Raw genomic sequence first — 13,393 nt, forward strand, 5'->3', positions numbered from 1 at the left:
GCTTTTGAGGTGGTTTATATGGCACTTCTTGACCTTTGTCCAGAAGGACAAACTTGACCCTCCTATCAGTTGTACACAAATCCTGCTCCTTTATTGCAGTTCCAATCCTCTTCTCAATCTAAGAAGAGTTTTACAGGTGTTACCTTCAATCCAGAAACAATTCATTAGGAAATATTGGCACTTTTTATTTTGTTGTAGTACTGGGATGGAACCCAGGGGTACTCTACCACTGAGTTACATCCCCAGCCCTTTTTATTTTTTATTTTGAGACAGAGTCTTGAGAAATTACTGAGGGTAGCCTTGAACTTCTGATCCTCCTGCCTCTCAACCTCCTGAGTAGTTGGGACTATTAGTACTTTTTATCAGTAAGCATTTGTTAAAGCAATCCTTCTAACACTTCGATGACATTGCACAATGCCTCATGAATCCCAGTGAAGAGGATCACTTTAGTAGTCATTAAAATGCATTGGGAAACAAGAAACAAAAGATTAAAAATGAGGTTTTCCTCCCCACCATATTGGAGAGTAACCTTTGTTGTTTACTCTCTGCCTCAGTTCTTCTTATGTACAAAATGAAAGCTACAAGAAATTATCATTCTTACTATTATTGGTAAGAATTATCATTCTTACTATTATAAGCTTACTATTATTGGTTTTTTTTTTGGGGGGGGGGTACTGGGAATTGAACTCAGGGGCACTTGACCACTGAGCCACATCCCCAGCCTTATTTTGTATTTTATTTAGAGACAGGGTCTCATTGAGTTGCTTAGTGCCTCCCCTGTTGCTGAGGCTGGCTTTGAACTCCTGCCTCAGATTCTAGAGCTGCTGGAATTACAGGCCACCACGCCAACGCTATTATTGATTTGAGAATTTCAATCCTATAAGATAGGATGGAGGAAGCTAGGCATGGTGATACACATCTGTAATCCCAGTGACTCAGGAGGTTAAGGCAGGAGGATCGCAAATTCCAGGCCAGCCTCAGCAAATTAGTGAGACTCTAAGCAACTTAGTGAGACCCCATTTTCAAATAAAAAGTAAAAAGGAAGGGAATGTGGCTCAGTGGTTAAGCACCTTTCCGTTCAATCCTTAATACCCCCCACCCCCCCAAAAAAGATAGGATGAATGGAGGGCTTTGGCAAACACAAAGGAATTCAAATATGGAGGACCTGGAATGTAGGCTAAGGAGTTACTATGTAATGGAGGCTTATAAAGATTATTGAACAGGGTAGTAGTAGTATTACCACCAATATCTGAGTCTTGGGAGGAAAACTGGCAGTAATGTGTAGAATAAAGGAGATGTAGTAAAAAAGAATAGTTAGGTATTATTAAAAGTCTAGATAAGGGATGCTGACGAAGTGGGGGAAATGGGACCAATTCAAGAAATTTGAAGAGAATCAATTGTAGAAGCAATAGTATTTCTCTGGATGTGAGAACGGAGAGGAAGAATTTGAACATTACCGAGGTGTCTGACCTTAATATTGGGAATATTGGAAGATGCTGATACCATTAACTGAATGGAGGCACAGGGATTGCGCGCGCGCGCGCGCGCGCGTGTGTGTTTACTCGCGCGCCTTTATATGCAAGAGATGGGGCTTAGCAGGGGTTAGGAATGATCTTGAAGCGTCTGTTCATATCGTGTAGTGCTATCCGGCTGGACAACTGGAGTAGGTCTGGGGAATCTTCTTCCTATAAAGGAAAGGAATACTCTTGTAACGAGAACAGCTCATTTTTATAGTGCTCAGTCATTAGCGCCCCAAACCTTGAGGTAGTTATTACTTCGCCAGTAGTAAAAACTTGATTATAGCCCCTGCTTACTGTATGAAGGCCCTTGGCTCCCACAACTTCCATAGGCAATATGATATTAATTGTGATTAATTATCGTGTGGCTCAATACAAAGACTAGATGATTTACTGTGGCTTCCCAAGGGTGCCTGAAAGGTTTTTCGCTGGAGCCCTCAGGGCAAGGGAACTGGACTGCACACTGGGTGGCCTTCGGCCCTTCTCAGATCAGAGCTGACTAGCCGCTCACTGTCACCAGCTACGTGGGTCCGGGCCTTGGGACTTCGGTGCTTTCAAATGTGCCAACGGTACCGGCGTCCTTCTTCCTCCCTCGCGTGCTCCTGCCCCTCGCAGCGGAATGGAGCAAGGCCGCTCCTCCGGCCCCGCCCCTCAGGCCCTACCCCACTCCGCCCCGCCCCCTGCCTCCGGCTCCCTTGGGCTGGCGATGCGTGCGCGCCTGCGCTGGTCCTCGTCTCTGAGCAGCCATGATGGTGGGTGTTCTCCGCGGCGCCGAGCCCCGGGCGCGCGGTGGGGGTGTCGGGCGTGGGGCGGGCGCGGGGACCGCGCCGGCCTGGCACTAATGTCTCCTTTTGTGTCTTCCCCACCTCATCTTCTTCCTCGGCGCGCTCGGCCCGCCGACCCAGCAGGAAGGCCTGGACGACGGCCCCGACTTCCTCTCGGAGGAAGACCGCGGAGTAAGTTGTCTTCTCCTCTTGCGGAACCCTCCCTACCCTGCCTCGGCCCCCGGGTGTTTAGTGAGTAGGGGTCTCCACCCGCGCTGCCCCTTCTCGATCGTCCTCTGGATTTACTCCCCGCATCGCGCCCCGCCCTCCAGCAGCCCTTCCTCCCTGGGGGCCGCTCTGTTCCTGATTTCCAGCGGACCCGGGGCGGCTTTCTTTTCTCCAGTCCCAGATCCTACCCTCCAGTGAACCTCCTCCCCCTTTCGGGGCAGGGTGCAGGTGGGGAAGTGGAGGTGGAGGCCCGAGGCCGAGCTGCAACGCTTCTAGTCTCACCACTTTAGCCAAGAAAACCCATTCTCAGACCTTCCTTGGTGGCACCCCTAAATTTCCTCCCGTTGTGGACTTCTCAAACCCGCTTCTCCCAACCCTTCTTTCTCAAGCAGATAGAGCACGGGTTTATTCTAAATTACCTTTTTGCAAGGATTTTCACAGTCACCAAATCTCAACTGTTTTTCAGAGTCCTACCAGATTTTTACAAAGTGCTGGTAGCCCGCGGTATCTTTACTTTTTCTTTGTTTTTTTACATCAAAAACAAACAAACAAAGCCTCATCTTTTGCAGGGTTCCCTTGGTGTCTCCCCCAGCTTTACTGAGGTATGACTGACAAATAATGATTGTGTATATTTAAGATGTACAACGTGATATTTTGACATGCATTGTGAAATTATTACCCTGTCAAGTTAATTAACTTATACTTCTCCTCACGAAATTACCAGTTTATTTTTTTGATGAGAACACTTGAGATATACTCAGTAAATTTCAAGTATTCATTACTATAGTCACCACGCTGAAAATTAGAACTCCAGAATTTATTCATATTTTAGAAAGTTTGTACCCTTTGACCAATCTCTTCCCTTCTTCCCTTTCCTCCAACCCTGCCCCCCACCTCCGCCCCTAGTAACTACCATTCTACCCTTGGTGTTATAGGCCTTCTAGATTCCAATTTCTCCCAACCCCCCCTTCGATTTCCTTGAGCAAAGAATGGTAAATGTTTATGGTGCCTTGTACAAATGAACACTTGAAAAATATTGATCCATGATAATTGCTGCTCAGCAGTGTCCCTCGTTCCTTCATATTATTCATCTTAGATAATGTGAGATAAATCTTTTAGTGGGTTTTTGGTAGGTGATAAAATTTTGTTAGATGTTTTTGCTGTTTAATAAGAGATGAGGTGGTAAGTATTAACTGATTACTTTTATCATGCTTTCAAATAGTAAGATGCCAAGGATGCTGTGAACTTTTATGAACGATAAATTAATAATTTTCTCATTTTACACAAAATAATAATTTAGAATTTCTGGTTAGCGCAAAAGTATATAGAATTTCTAGTTTCTAAAATTTCTTTCCAGTGAATTATAAAATGAAATGTGTGTGTAAATGTGTCTTCTGGGATAAGACAGAATTAGGTGAATTTAAAATAGGGGAAACCAATAGAGCTACTTATTGAAATTATATGAATTGATTATTTAGTGCAACTAAATTATTTTTTTTCTAAAAACATATGATTTCATTATTTAGATAACAACTTTGTCTTATGTGATCTACAGGAAAAAACTAAAAGAATTTTTTAAAAATTAAGATCTGATAATTTTTGGAGTATTTACACTGATGATGTGAAAAGTGGAATATTTTCTGGTAAATATTTGTGTTAATGACTTTATGCCTTTGTAAGATTTGCTTATGGGACTGGAAATACATAAGTAATGTGTCTGCTTTTCATTTATTACAAAATTAAAGGGAGAGAATACAGAGCGTGCCTGACCAGGAGGTTCCTGTAGAATCTTAGAGATGAAAACTTTAATTAGAAATGGAAAAAACTGGGTGAAGGATGTAGCTCAGTGGTAGAGTGCTTGTCTAGCATGCACTGGATTTGATCTTTAGTAATGCAAAAAAAGAAGGAAAAAAACTATTTTAATGAGTTAGAAAGCTTTTAGAATGTCGTGGTGAATATGTACTTGTCCAGTTTTTCCTTATTTTTATCTTATGGAACTGGATGAATTGAATCATAGTAATAATTATAGCTGAGTGCAGTTGCAGTGTTAAGCAATGTTTAGGCATTATTTCATTAATCTCATAATCTGAACTGTGCCCTTTTTATATAAATCCAAACCTCCCAGAAACTAGGAAAGTAGTCTAAGGTCACACAGCAGTGAATGGGAGCTGAATTTTAAACCTTGTTTCTGACATTGGGGCAAGTACATGTGTTTCTCAGAATGGCCTTGAAATGTTTCCATCAGAATCACCTGGGGTGCTTGAAAAGCAAAACAAAAATTTATAGATCCCATGCCCTTATCAAATCCTAATCTCTTGGGTAGGAAGACAAATCAAATATATATTAGTACTGGAGTGTTAACCCAGGGTTGCTTAGCCACTAAGCCACATTTCCTTTTTATGTTTTTAAAATTGTCTTGGTAAGTTGCTGAGAACTTGCAATTCTCCTGCCTCAGCTTTCTGAGCTGTTGGGAGTACAGTTGTGTGCAACCAAGCGGCTCAAATAACTGCTTTTAAAATTACCATCCAAGAAATTTCTGTTGTACACTGAAGTTTGATCACTATTGCACACTTACTCTGCTGTTTCTTCATTTCAGGAGCAGAAGTATCTGCCCTGTTTAAGTTTCCTTATATTGTGTTTGCCCTCATAGAAATAGACTGCTGTGATTAGAACTTTGAAGCCTTGCAGTTTTAGTTTAGATCATCTTGTTAGTCTTGAGGAAAGGGAGTCTTTTGTTTTCTTTTAGGTACTGATGATTAAACCCAGGAGTGCGTAGCCCTTTTTTATATTTGATTTAGATACAGGGTCTCCTTAGTTGCTAAGTTTCTGAGGCTGGCTTTGAACTCATGATCCTTCTGCCTGAGCTTCCTGGGCCATAGGTATTACAAGCATTTGCCACTATGCCTGGCAGGAAAGGGAGTCTTGATAGAGAAAAGCATGAAGTGAGTATTTGATATGAGTTGCAGAGGAGATATCCCAGATTCAAAAATAAAAAGCGTACAAAGCAAGTAGGTTTTAATTGGATCAGAACAGAATCTTACAGCATCATTAAAGTATTGTTTTGTGAGAAACAAATCAGTTTATAAGAACACACAGTGTTGAAAATTATTGGCCACATTTTGATCTCTTCAGCCCCACCTCAGCATAATAGGTTTTTTCCCCCAAATGAAGGACCATAACATATTATGTAGTAAACAAATGAGCCCTTTGAATTGGACAGTTTGCTGTGATGTGTTTGTTTAGTAAGTGTAGTGTGTGCCAGAGTGATGGCATAATTTTCAGCATTTGATTCTGATTCTAAATAATGTTTATTGTTTTAAAAAATTACTTTAGGTGGAGTAACTATATCTTATCCTTGCTCCTCCCTCTGTATTCCTTATCTTCATTTATGGCCTCATTTTACAGTTGTGCAATAAACCTCTGAATCTTACATATCCTTCATTTTCATGTCAGGATAGTCACTGAGGTTAGTTAATTTCACCTTAGAAATGTGTATCCTGTCTTCCTTTTCTATGGCTCCAGTTAATCTTTGCTACTTCTTGCCTGGATTATAGAAGTAATGATCATTTATATGCCTGTCAGTCTTTTCTGCTGTACAATCCAGCCTTCACATTACATATAGTTACATAACAATGATTTAAGTCATTTCATGAGTAAGAAATACTTACTTGAACCCCATTCTTTTTGAAGTAAAGTCCAAATTCCTTAGGCTAGCATTTATAACCATTTCTGGCTGGCTTTAATTTGCTGCCCCCACCCTGCACATACCTTAGTCTGTTTGTCATTGCCCAGTTGCACCTCTGTACTTTAATATCTGCTTTATGCAAGCATTTCAGTGTTGTGGAGCCACCCCATTACCTTTTCTTTCACTTGAAATTTCAACACTTTGAACAGCTATTTGCATTTTATTTTGTACATGCACAGCATTTAGCTTAAACACGTTCCACATTTATTAATAATTATTTCCAATAAAAATGTGGCATCCACCCAAGCATTGTGGCCCAAACATGAGGCAGGAGGACTACTCAAATTCAAGGCCAGCCTGGGCAATTTAGTGAGACCCTGGCTCAAAAATAAAAAGGACTAGGGATGTAGCTCAGTGGCAGAGTGAGTGCCTAATACGTTCAAGACCCTGAGTTGAATCCCCAGTACTTCCAGGAAAATAAAGAAGTGACATGGTATTGGCTGAGGCTAAAAAGATGAATAGGACAAAGTTCCTTCCCTGAGATCATAACAGTGTAGTGATGGAGATAGTTATAGTCCCTGTGGTAAAGTGCTATGAGCACAAAAAAGAGAATGTTTAACTTTGGGGACAGGGATAGTAAAAGATAAAAGTTACAGGCTTGTGTAGTATTTACTTGTGCCAGGGACTTTGTGTGTATTGACTTGGTTCTCAAATTTGTATGAAGTAACTGGTGCTGTTCCTACTTTGGATGGGAACACAGGTTTAAAAAGCTCAGTTGGTAGCGTGCTTGCCTTGTAAGCACAAGGCCCTGGGTTCAATCCCCAGTACCACCAAAAAAAAAAAAAAAAAAACAGATTAAATAACTTGCTCAAGGTCATATAGCCAGTAGGAGCTACAGACTCGTAGTTTAGCTCTAGGGTCTGGTTTCTTTTCTTTTTTTGTACCAGAAATTGAACCCAATGGTGCATAACCACTGAGTCACATCCTCACTCCCTTTTATTTTTTATTTTGAGACAGGGTCTTGCTGAGTTGCTTAAGTTCTCATTAAACTGCCTCAAACTTGTGATCCTCCTGCCTCAGCCTCCAGAGGTGATGGGATTACAGCCATGTGCTACCATGCTGGGCTGGGTTGGGTTCTTAACCTCTGTGTTATCACCAAAATGGACTGTGCTTACCTTTAATTTTGTTGTTGTTACTGTTTATACTGGGGACTTAACCCAGGTGTACTCTACCACTGAGCTACACTCCCATCCCTTTTTTATTTTTGTTTTGTGAAAGGGTCTCTAAATTGATGAGACTGACCTCAAACTTGTCCTCTTGTCTGAGCCTCCTGAGTTACTGGAATGCATTACGGGCATGAGCCACCATGCCTGACTTGTCACTTAAATGCTGATTGATCAGGATTTTGTAGACTCTCAGGGAAGGTGAAAGGAGGACGTACCAACAAAAAGAATAACATATAGGTACTTTGGAAATTGAACCCAGGGGCTTTCATATATTAGGCAAGCATTGGATCACTGAGCTACACACCTAGCCCTTGAGACAAGTCTCGCTATATTGTCTAGGCTGGCCTTCACCTGTGATCCTCTGGTTTCAACGTCCTGAGAATCTAGAGTTACAAGTGTGCACAATCACATCTCATTTGTGATTGTTCTGTAGCCATGTTCAGCAACTCAAATGTAAAAGCAAAGAAAGCTGATGATTAAATTGATCCTGAGTATAGGAATTTGTAAGCTAAGCATGGTAAAAGAACAGTGGTGTTAAAGGCACCAGCAAGAAAGGCATTGGTGGATCACAGAGTAGATTGGAAAAGAAGTAAAACAGAAGGTGCTGACAGACTGGAAATATGGAAAGGCCACAGAAAGGGATGTGTCAGTAATGCACAATTATATGTATACTAAAAGTGGTAGGGAGAAAACAGGAAGTTATTTCATTTTTGTGTTAAAGTTGTCTTCCTTGCTTTAAACAAATTCATGACCATGGGTCTTTTTGTTCACTTTAAGTCCTCCACAATACTTCAGATAGTTCTTCGAATATACATACTGAAAAAAGTTTTTAAAATAAATGCATATTGCTGTATTGCCTAGAATCAAGTGTCTACATTTGTTCTACCAATAATGTTAACTTTTAACTTACAGGAAATGCATAGGTAGACACTATTACTACCACCCTACTAGTGTTTTGTGTCTAGTATGGCATGTGAGAGGAAATCTGGTTTAAATGCCACTTTCCAGAATATGTGTAATCAACCATTGACTGCTGGCTGTATAGGGCATACATTAGTAATGCAAATATTATAGAAATTTTCTGTAAGAATCATAACTAGGCTAGTAGTTAAATAGTGTGAATTTGGCCTGAATTAATGAGCTTATTGGAATTTACTTCTGTCTCCTGGGGTTTTTTCATTGATTATACTGTAATTAACTGATTTTTTTTTTTTTTTAAGTAGGGGTCTAACCTAGGGGTGCTTTACCACTGAGTTACTCCCCAGCCCTTTTGTTTTTTATTTTGAGACATGGTCTAAGTTGCTTGAGGCTGGCTCAAACTTGTAGTCCTCCTGTCTCAGCCTCTTGAGTAACTGGGATTAGAGGCATGCACCACCACACCTGACTCTGATAACAGTTTTGTGGCCTAGTTATGATTAGGACCCATCTTTTACTTCACTCCTTTTCATTCAACAGTTATTTGTTGAGGACCATCATTTGGCAATCCAGCAGCAAACCACAGACAAAAACTTACGTTGTTATAGAGCTGAATTCTAGTTGGGGAGGGGCATTAAAGTAATTACGATATATTTGATGGTGAATAAGTGCTATGAAAAAAATGAAGGCAGAATAGGGATTGTTGTGTGGTATGGGGACAGTGGTTTGAGCTTTAGTTTTAGATGGGATGGCAGGAAAAGGTCTTTTGGGGAACGACTTAAAGACTTAAAGAAATGAACGATACAGATTCCTGGGGGCAGGATGTTCTAGCAGAGGAAATAGTAATTGCACAGATTCCTTAGGTGGCAGTATGCTTGTGTGTTTAAGGAACAAGGAGACCATATGGCAGGACTGCAGTGAGCCAGATGTATAGTAGATTGGTCAGAGGTGATGTCAGATGGAGATTTTATAGTGCCTGGTGGGCTACTCTAAGGACCTTGGCTTTTCTCTAAGTAGGAACCCCTTATATAATAAACTATAATATACTGCTATATTATGTAATTTACCACTAGTACGTAATAGTGAATGTCTTCTTTACTAGGTAAATATAAATACCAGCAATAGGGCAGGATCTTTAAAATAGTTTTTAGTGATACTGTAATTTTATTGCTTAATCCACATTCTGTCCTGGTCTTGACCAGGGACACAAATAATTCAGTTGTTCTCTGACAGTTTATTAGCCTAAAGATTAAACCACTGAATGTAGTCTCATTAGAAATTTACTCAGATAAATTCAACCCACTAATTGCAGAAAGTTAATTAAATGTTGTTGAGTCACAGTTGTGTGCATTGAATCTTTCCCTTAATAAAACCCTCTGTGATGCCAGTGGTGGCACATGTGTGTAATTTCAGAGTCTCAGGCTACTGAAGCAGGAGGATCACAAGTTCAAAACCACTGTTAGCAACTTACTAAGACTCTAAGCAACTTGGTGAGACCCTGTATCAAAATAAATAAATAAAAGAGCTGGAGATGTGCCTCAGTTGTTGGACACCTTTGGGTTCAGTCCCTGATACAAAAAAAAACAAAAAAAGAAAACAAAAAAATCCTCCTATGACAAATGCCTACAATCAGTTCTAGCAGGTTTGAGACAAGCATCAGCAATTTAGTGACACCCTGTCTCAAAATAAAAAATAAAACGAGCTGGAGATATAACTCAGTGGTGAAGTTATATCTGAGTTATATAACTCAGTCCCCATACAAATAAAATACAACCCTCTAAAATTATTGAGTTTTCTTTAAACAGGGAAGAATATCTGCCTGGAAAATCTGTACATTTCATGTAATTAACATTAAATATATAATATGCTTATCAAATTTAAGGTACAATTGATTGAAAGATCTATTTTTTTCCATGCCCCACAAAGAAAAAAATTACTAGTTAAATTGTAATTGTCATTAAATGAAAGATTCCTATTTCAGATGTTAAAATACAAGAAGATATCTATAATTGATGAAATATAGCACATTGACTTTCATTGAAATTTTGTTCTGATATGGGGGTCATTTCATTTTAGAGATGTTTTTCCATTATAAATATTGGTAATTAGAAATGGGTATTTAAAAAACTTGATGAATACAAAGCAAATCTTACTGTCAAACAAAATAATCCTTTATGTCTACTTTTCTGTATGCTCAAGAAGTGGGAAATAATTATTTGAGAGTCCAAAGAATAAGTAGGAACTGACTATAAGAAGGTGCAATATCAGAGTGTACACGTTAGCTGGTGTTTTGAATTTGTTATGAAATGTAAATGAAAGACATCAGAATCTCCCCATCACTATTTAGCATCATGCAAAATTGTGCAAAAATATCAGCATTTGTAGTGCATGTATACTTTCTTGAGATCAGTTCTAGAATTAAGTTGTAAAAGAATGAAAAGGACAAATGATAGATTAAATATTAAAGCATTATACAAATAGCATGCATAATAAGGCATACAAGAGAAAAAACAAGGTAAACGAGAAGAGTTAAGAGTAAAGAAATAGAAGCATAAACGTTAAACTGTTAAAGGGAGCATAAGAGAACTTTCTGGGAGTGATGTTTCAATTGTGGTATGTAACCTATGTATTTATTAAAACTTCAAATTTATATGATTAAAATCTGCATTTTATTGCATTAAAGTTATACCTAAAAAATAGAATCTGGGACCATTGTGTTAAGTGGGTAACATAGGAATATTTTATATAGATAAAAGTTACAATAAAAAAGATATCAAAAAGAAAGGGAACGGTATTTGGTTTGGAAGAGAAAAATAACTTGGAGTAATCTCAAATTGGAAAAATAACTGGCAGCCATTCAAATGTAAAAATCTGAGAAGGGTGTGTTTCCGTCTGATAGAACAGTAGTAAAAAGCCAAACAAAAATCTGAAAATTGTACCTATAACATGAAATCTAGCAAAACTATTTTATATAATCATTAAAAAAAATTAGCAGTTTTGACGCACTGCAAAGGCAAGGAAAATGCTGAAGATCTCTGCCATTGTTTCCAATTACAGATTTTTAAGGCCCTTTGCCTACAGGTTTTGTATTGAAAAAAAATTTTTTTTAGTTGTTGATGATCCTTTATTTTATTTATTTATATGCAGTGCTGAGAATCGAACCTGTGCCTCATACATGCTAGACAAGTGCTCTACTATTGAGCCACAACCCCCAGCCCGGGTTTTGTATTTTTAATAAGCAGCCAGGTTAAGTTGTGTTTGGGAAATGCTAGACTAGGTAATTAAAACGTAAAGAAATGCCAACATTATTGTTATTCCAAAAACTGTATGATAAAGGCATTAGTGACCTGTAGCTATTTTAACAAATTACCACAAACTTGGTGACTTAAAACACCAAACTCACAATTCTGGAGACCAGAAGTAAGAAATTAGTCACTGAGCTGAAATCAAGGTGTCGCTTACTCCAGAAGCTGTAGGGAAGAATTTCTTGGTTCTTTGAGCTTCTAGTGATTGCCAGAAATCTGGTTTGTGGCTACATTACTTTTTTTTAGGGGTGGGGGGTTTACCAGGGATTGAACTCAGGGGCACTCAATCCCTGAGCCACATTCCCAGCCCTATTTTGCATTTTATTTAGAGACAGGGTCTCACTGAGTTGCTTAGTGCCTTGCTTTTGCTGAAGCTGGCTTTGGTGATCCTCCAGCCTCAGCCTCCCAAGGTGCTGGGATTATAGGTGTGTGCCACCATGCCCAACATGCATTACTTTAATCTGTCTCTGGTTAATTATTCAAGTCATTGTCTGTGACATCTCTCTTTGCCTCCCTTTTATAAAGGAATATATGATTGCCTTTAAGGTCCTGCTCTATAAACCAGAATACTCTCCTCATGTCAAAAACCTTAATTTAATCACATCTGCACAGCCCTTTTTTTGCCATACAAGGTCGAATTACTCAGCCTACTACACTACCTAAAAAGTGGCCTAGATGTGATTAAAAAAAAAAAAAAAAAGAAACATTTCTTAAAACTAGAACTAAGAGAAAGGGTTGAGGAAGAGGTTGGAAAGGACAATATGAAGACTTGATAAGAAAAAAATAGGAAAAAATAAAGAATAAATCACTCTCCAGTGTTTCTAATATTGAGGGAGTAGTAGGATAGTTGGAAAGTGAAAAGGAAAACTTTAAAATTCCAGGCATTTAATTTCATTTTTTTATCAGATAATGGGCTCCTTTAGCATTGAGAACAATAACGATTTTTTAGAACATGTTTTTATGTATAAGTTTGCAGTATCATTTGTGATTTTTGTGTGTGTGTGTGTGTAGTGTGTTGGGGATTGAACCCAAGATCTTGTGCATGCTGGGCAAACACTCTACCAACTGAGCTATATCCTTAGCCCTACTGTGTAGACTTATTAAAGTTATCAATGAAATTTTGTTCAAGGCCATCATATATAGTATCACAGCAACTTAGAATGATTAATTTCGTCTGTGAATTTTAACTTGTATTTTATGTAATAGCTTTTTATTTTTATTTATTTATTTTTTGGTGTTACTGGGAATTAAAGCCAGTGGTGCTCTGCCACTGAGCTAGATTCCCAGCCCCTTTTTTATTTTTTATTTTAAGACAGGGTCTTGCTACATTGCTGAGGTTGGGTTGGCCTCAAACTTGCCATCCTTCTGCCTCAGCCTTCTGAGTTGCTGGGATTGTTACTTATTTTTAAAAAGCATGTCACACAAAAACCAATTGTGCAAAATTAAATGAGGACAAGTTACTTTTAAAGTCACTAATAGCCTGCTTAAATAAGGAATTTTATAAAATTAATATATATATTTTTTGAGATGGAGTTGCTCCTTGTTATCCAGACTGGGTTCAAACTTGTAATCTCCAGCTTCAGCCTCCTGAGTAGCTAAAATTACAGATTTTGTGCCACTATGCCCAGCTCAAATTAATTGTTTTAGATTTCTGTTAAAAAGACTTTTTTTTTCTATTTATAACAGGAATACATGCAATATTGTGGAAAATTGGGAGAATAGAGGAATATATAGAGAAAATCTGCTTTTTCAC

General features: G+C 38.8%; 1 protein-coding gene across 1 annotated transcript in view; it reads left to right on the forward strand.

Annotated features, from left to right (window-relative positions):
• Positions 1 to 2,343: 2,343 nt before the first annotated feature.
• Positions 2,344 to 13,393, forward strand: part of SNX6 (sorting nexin 6) — a 56,406-nt gene continuing 45,356 nt past the window's right edge. Inside the window, 2 exon segments of the mRNA XM_079120251.1 lie at positions 2,344 to 2,396; positions 2,398 to 2,473. Coding sequence (XP_078976377.1) covers positions 2,359 to 2,396; positions 2,398 to 2,473 — 114 coding nt within the window. The 5' untranslated portion in view covers positions 2,344 to 2,358.

The sequence above is a fragment of the Sciurus vulgaris genome, assembly GCF_902686455.1.
Source record: "Sciurus vulgaris genome assembly, chromosome: 2".
In the NCBI taxonomy this organism is placed as follows: domain Eukaryota; kingdom Metazoa; phylum Chordata; class Mammalia; order Rodentia; family Sciuridae; genus Sciurus; species Sciurus vulgaris.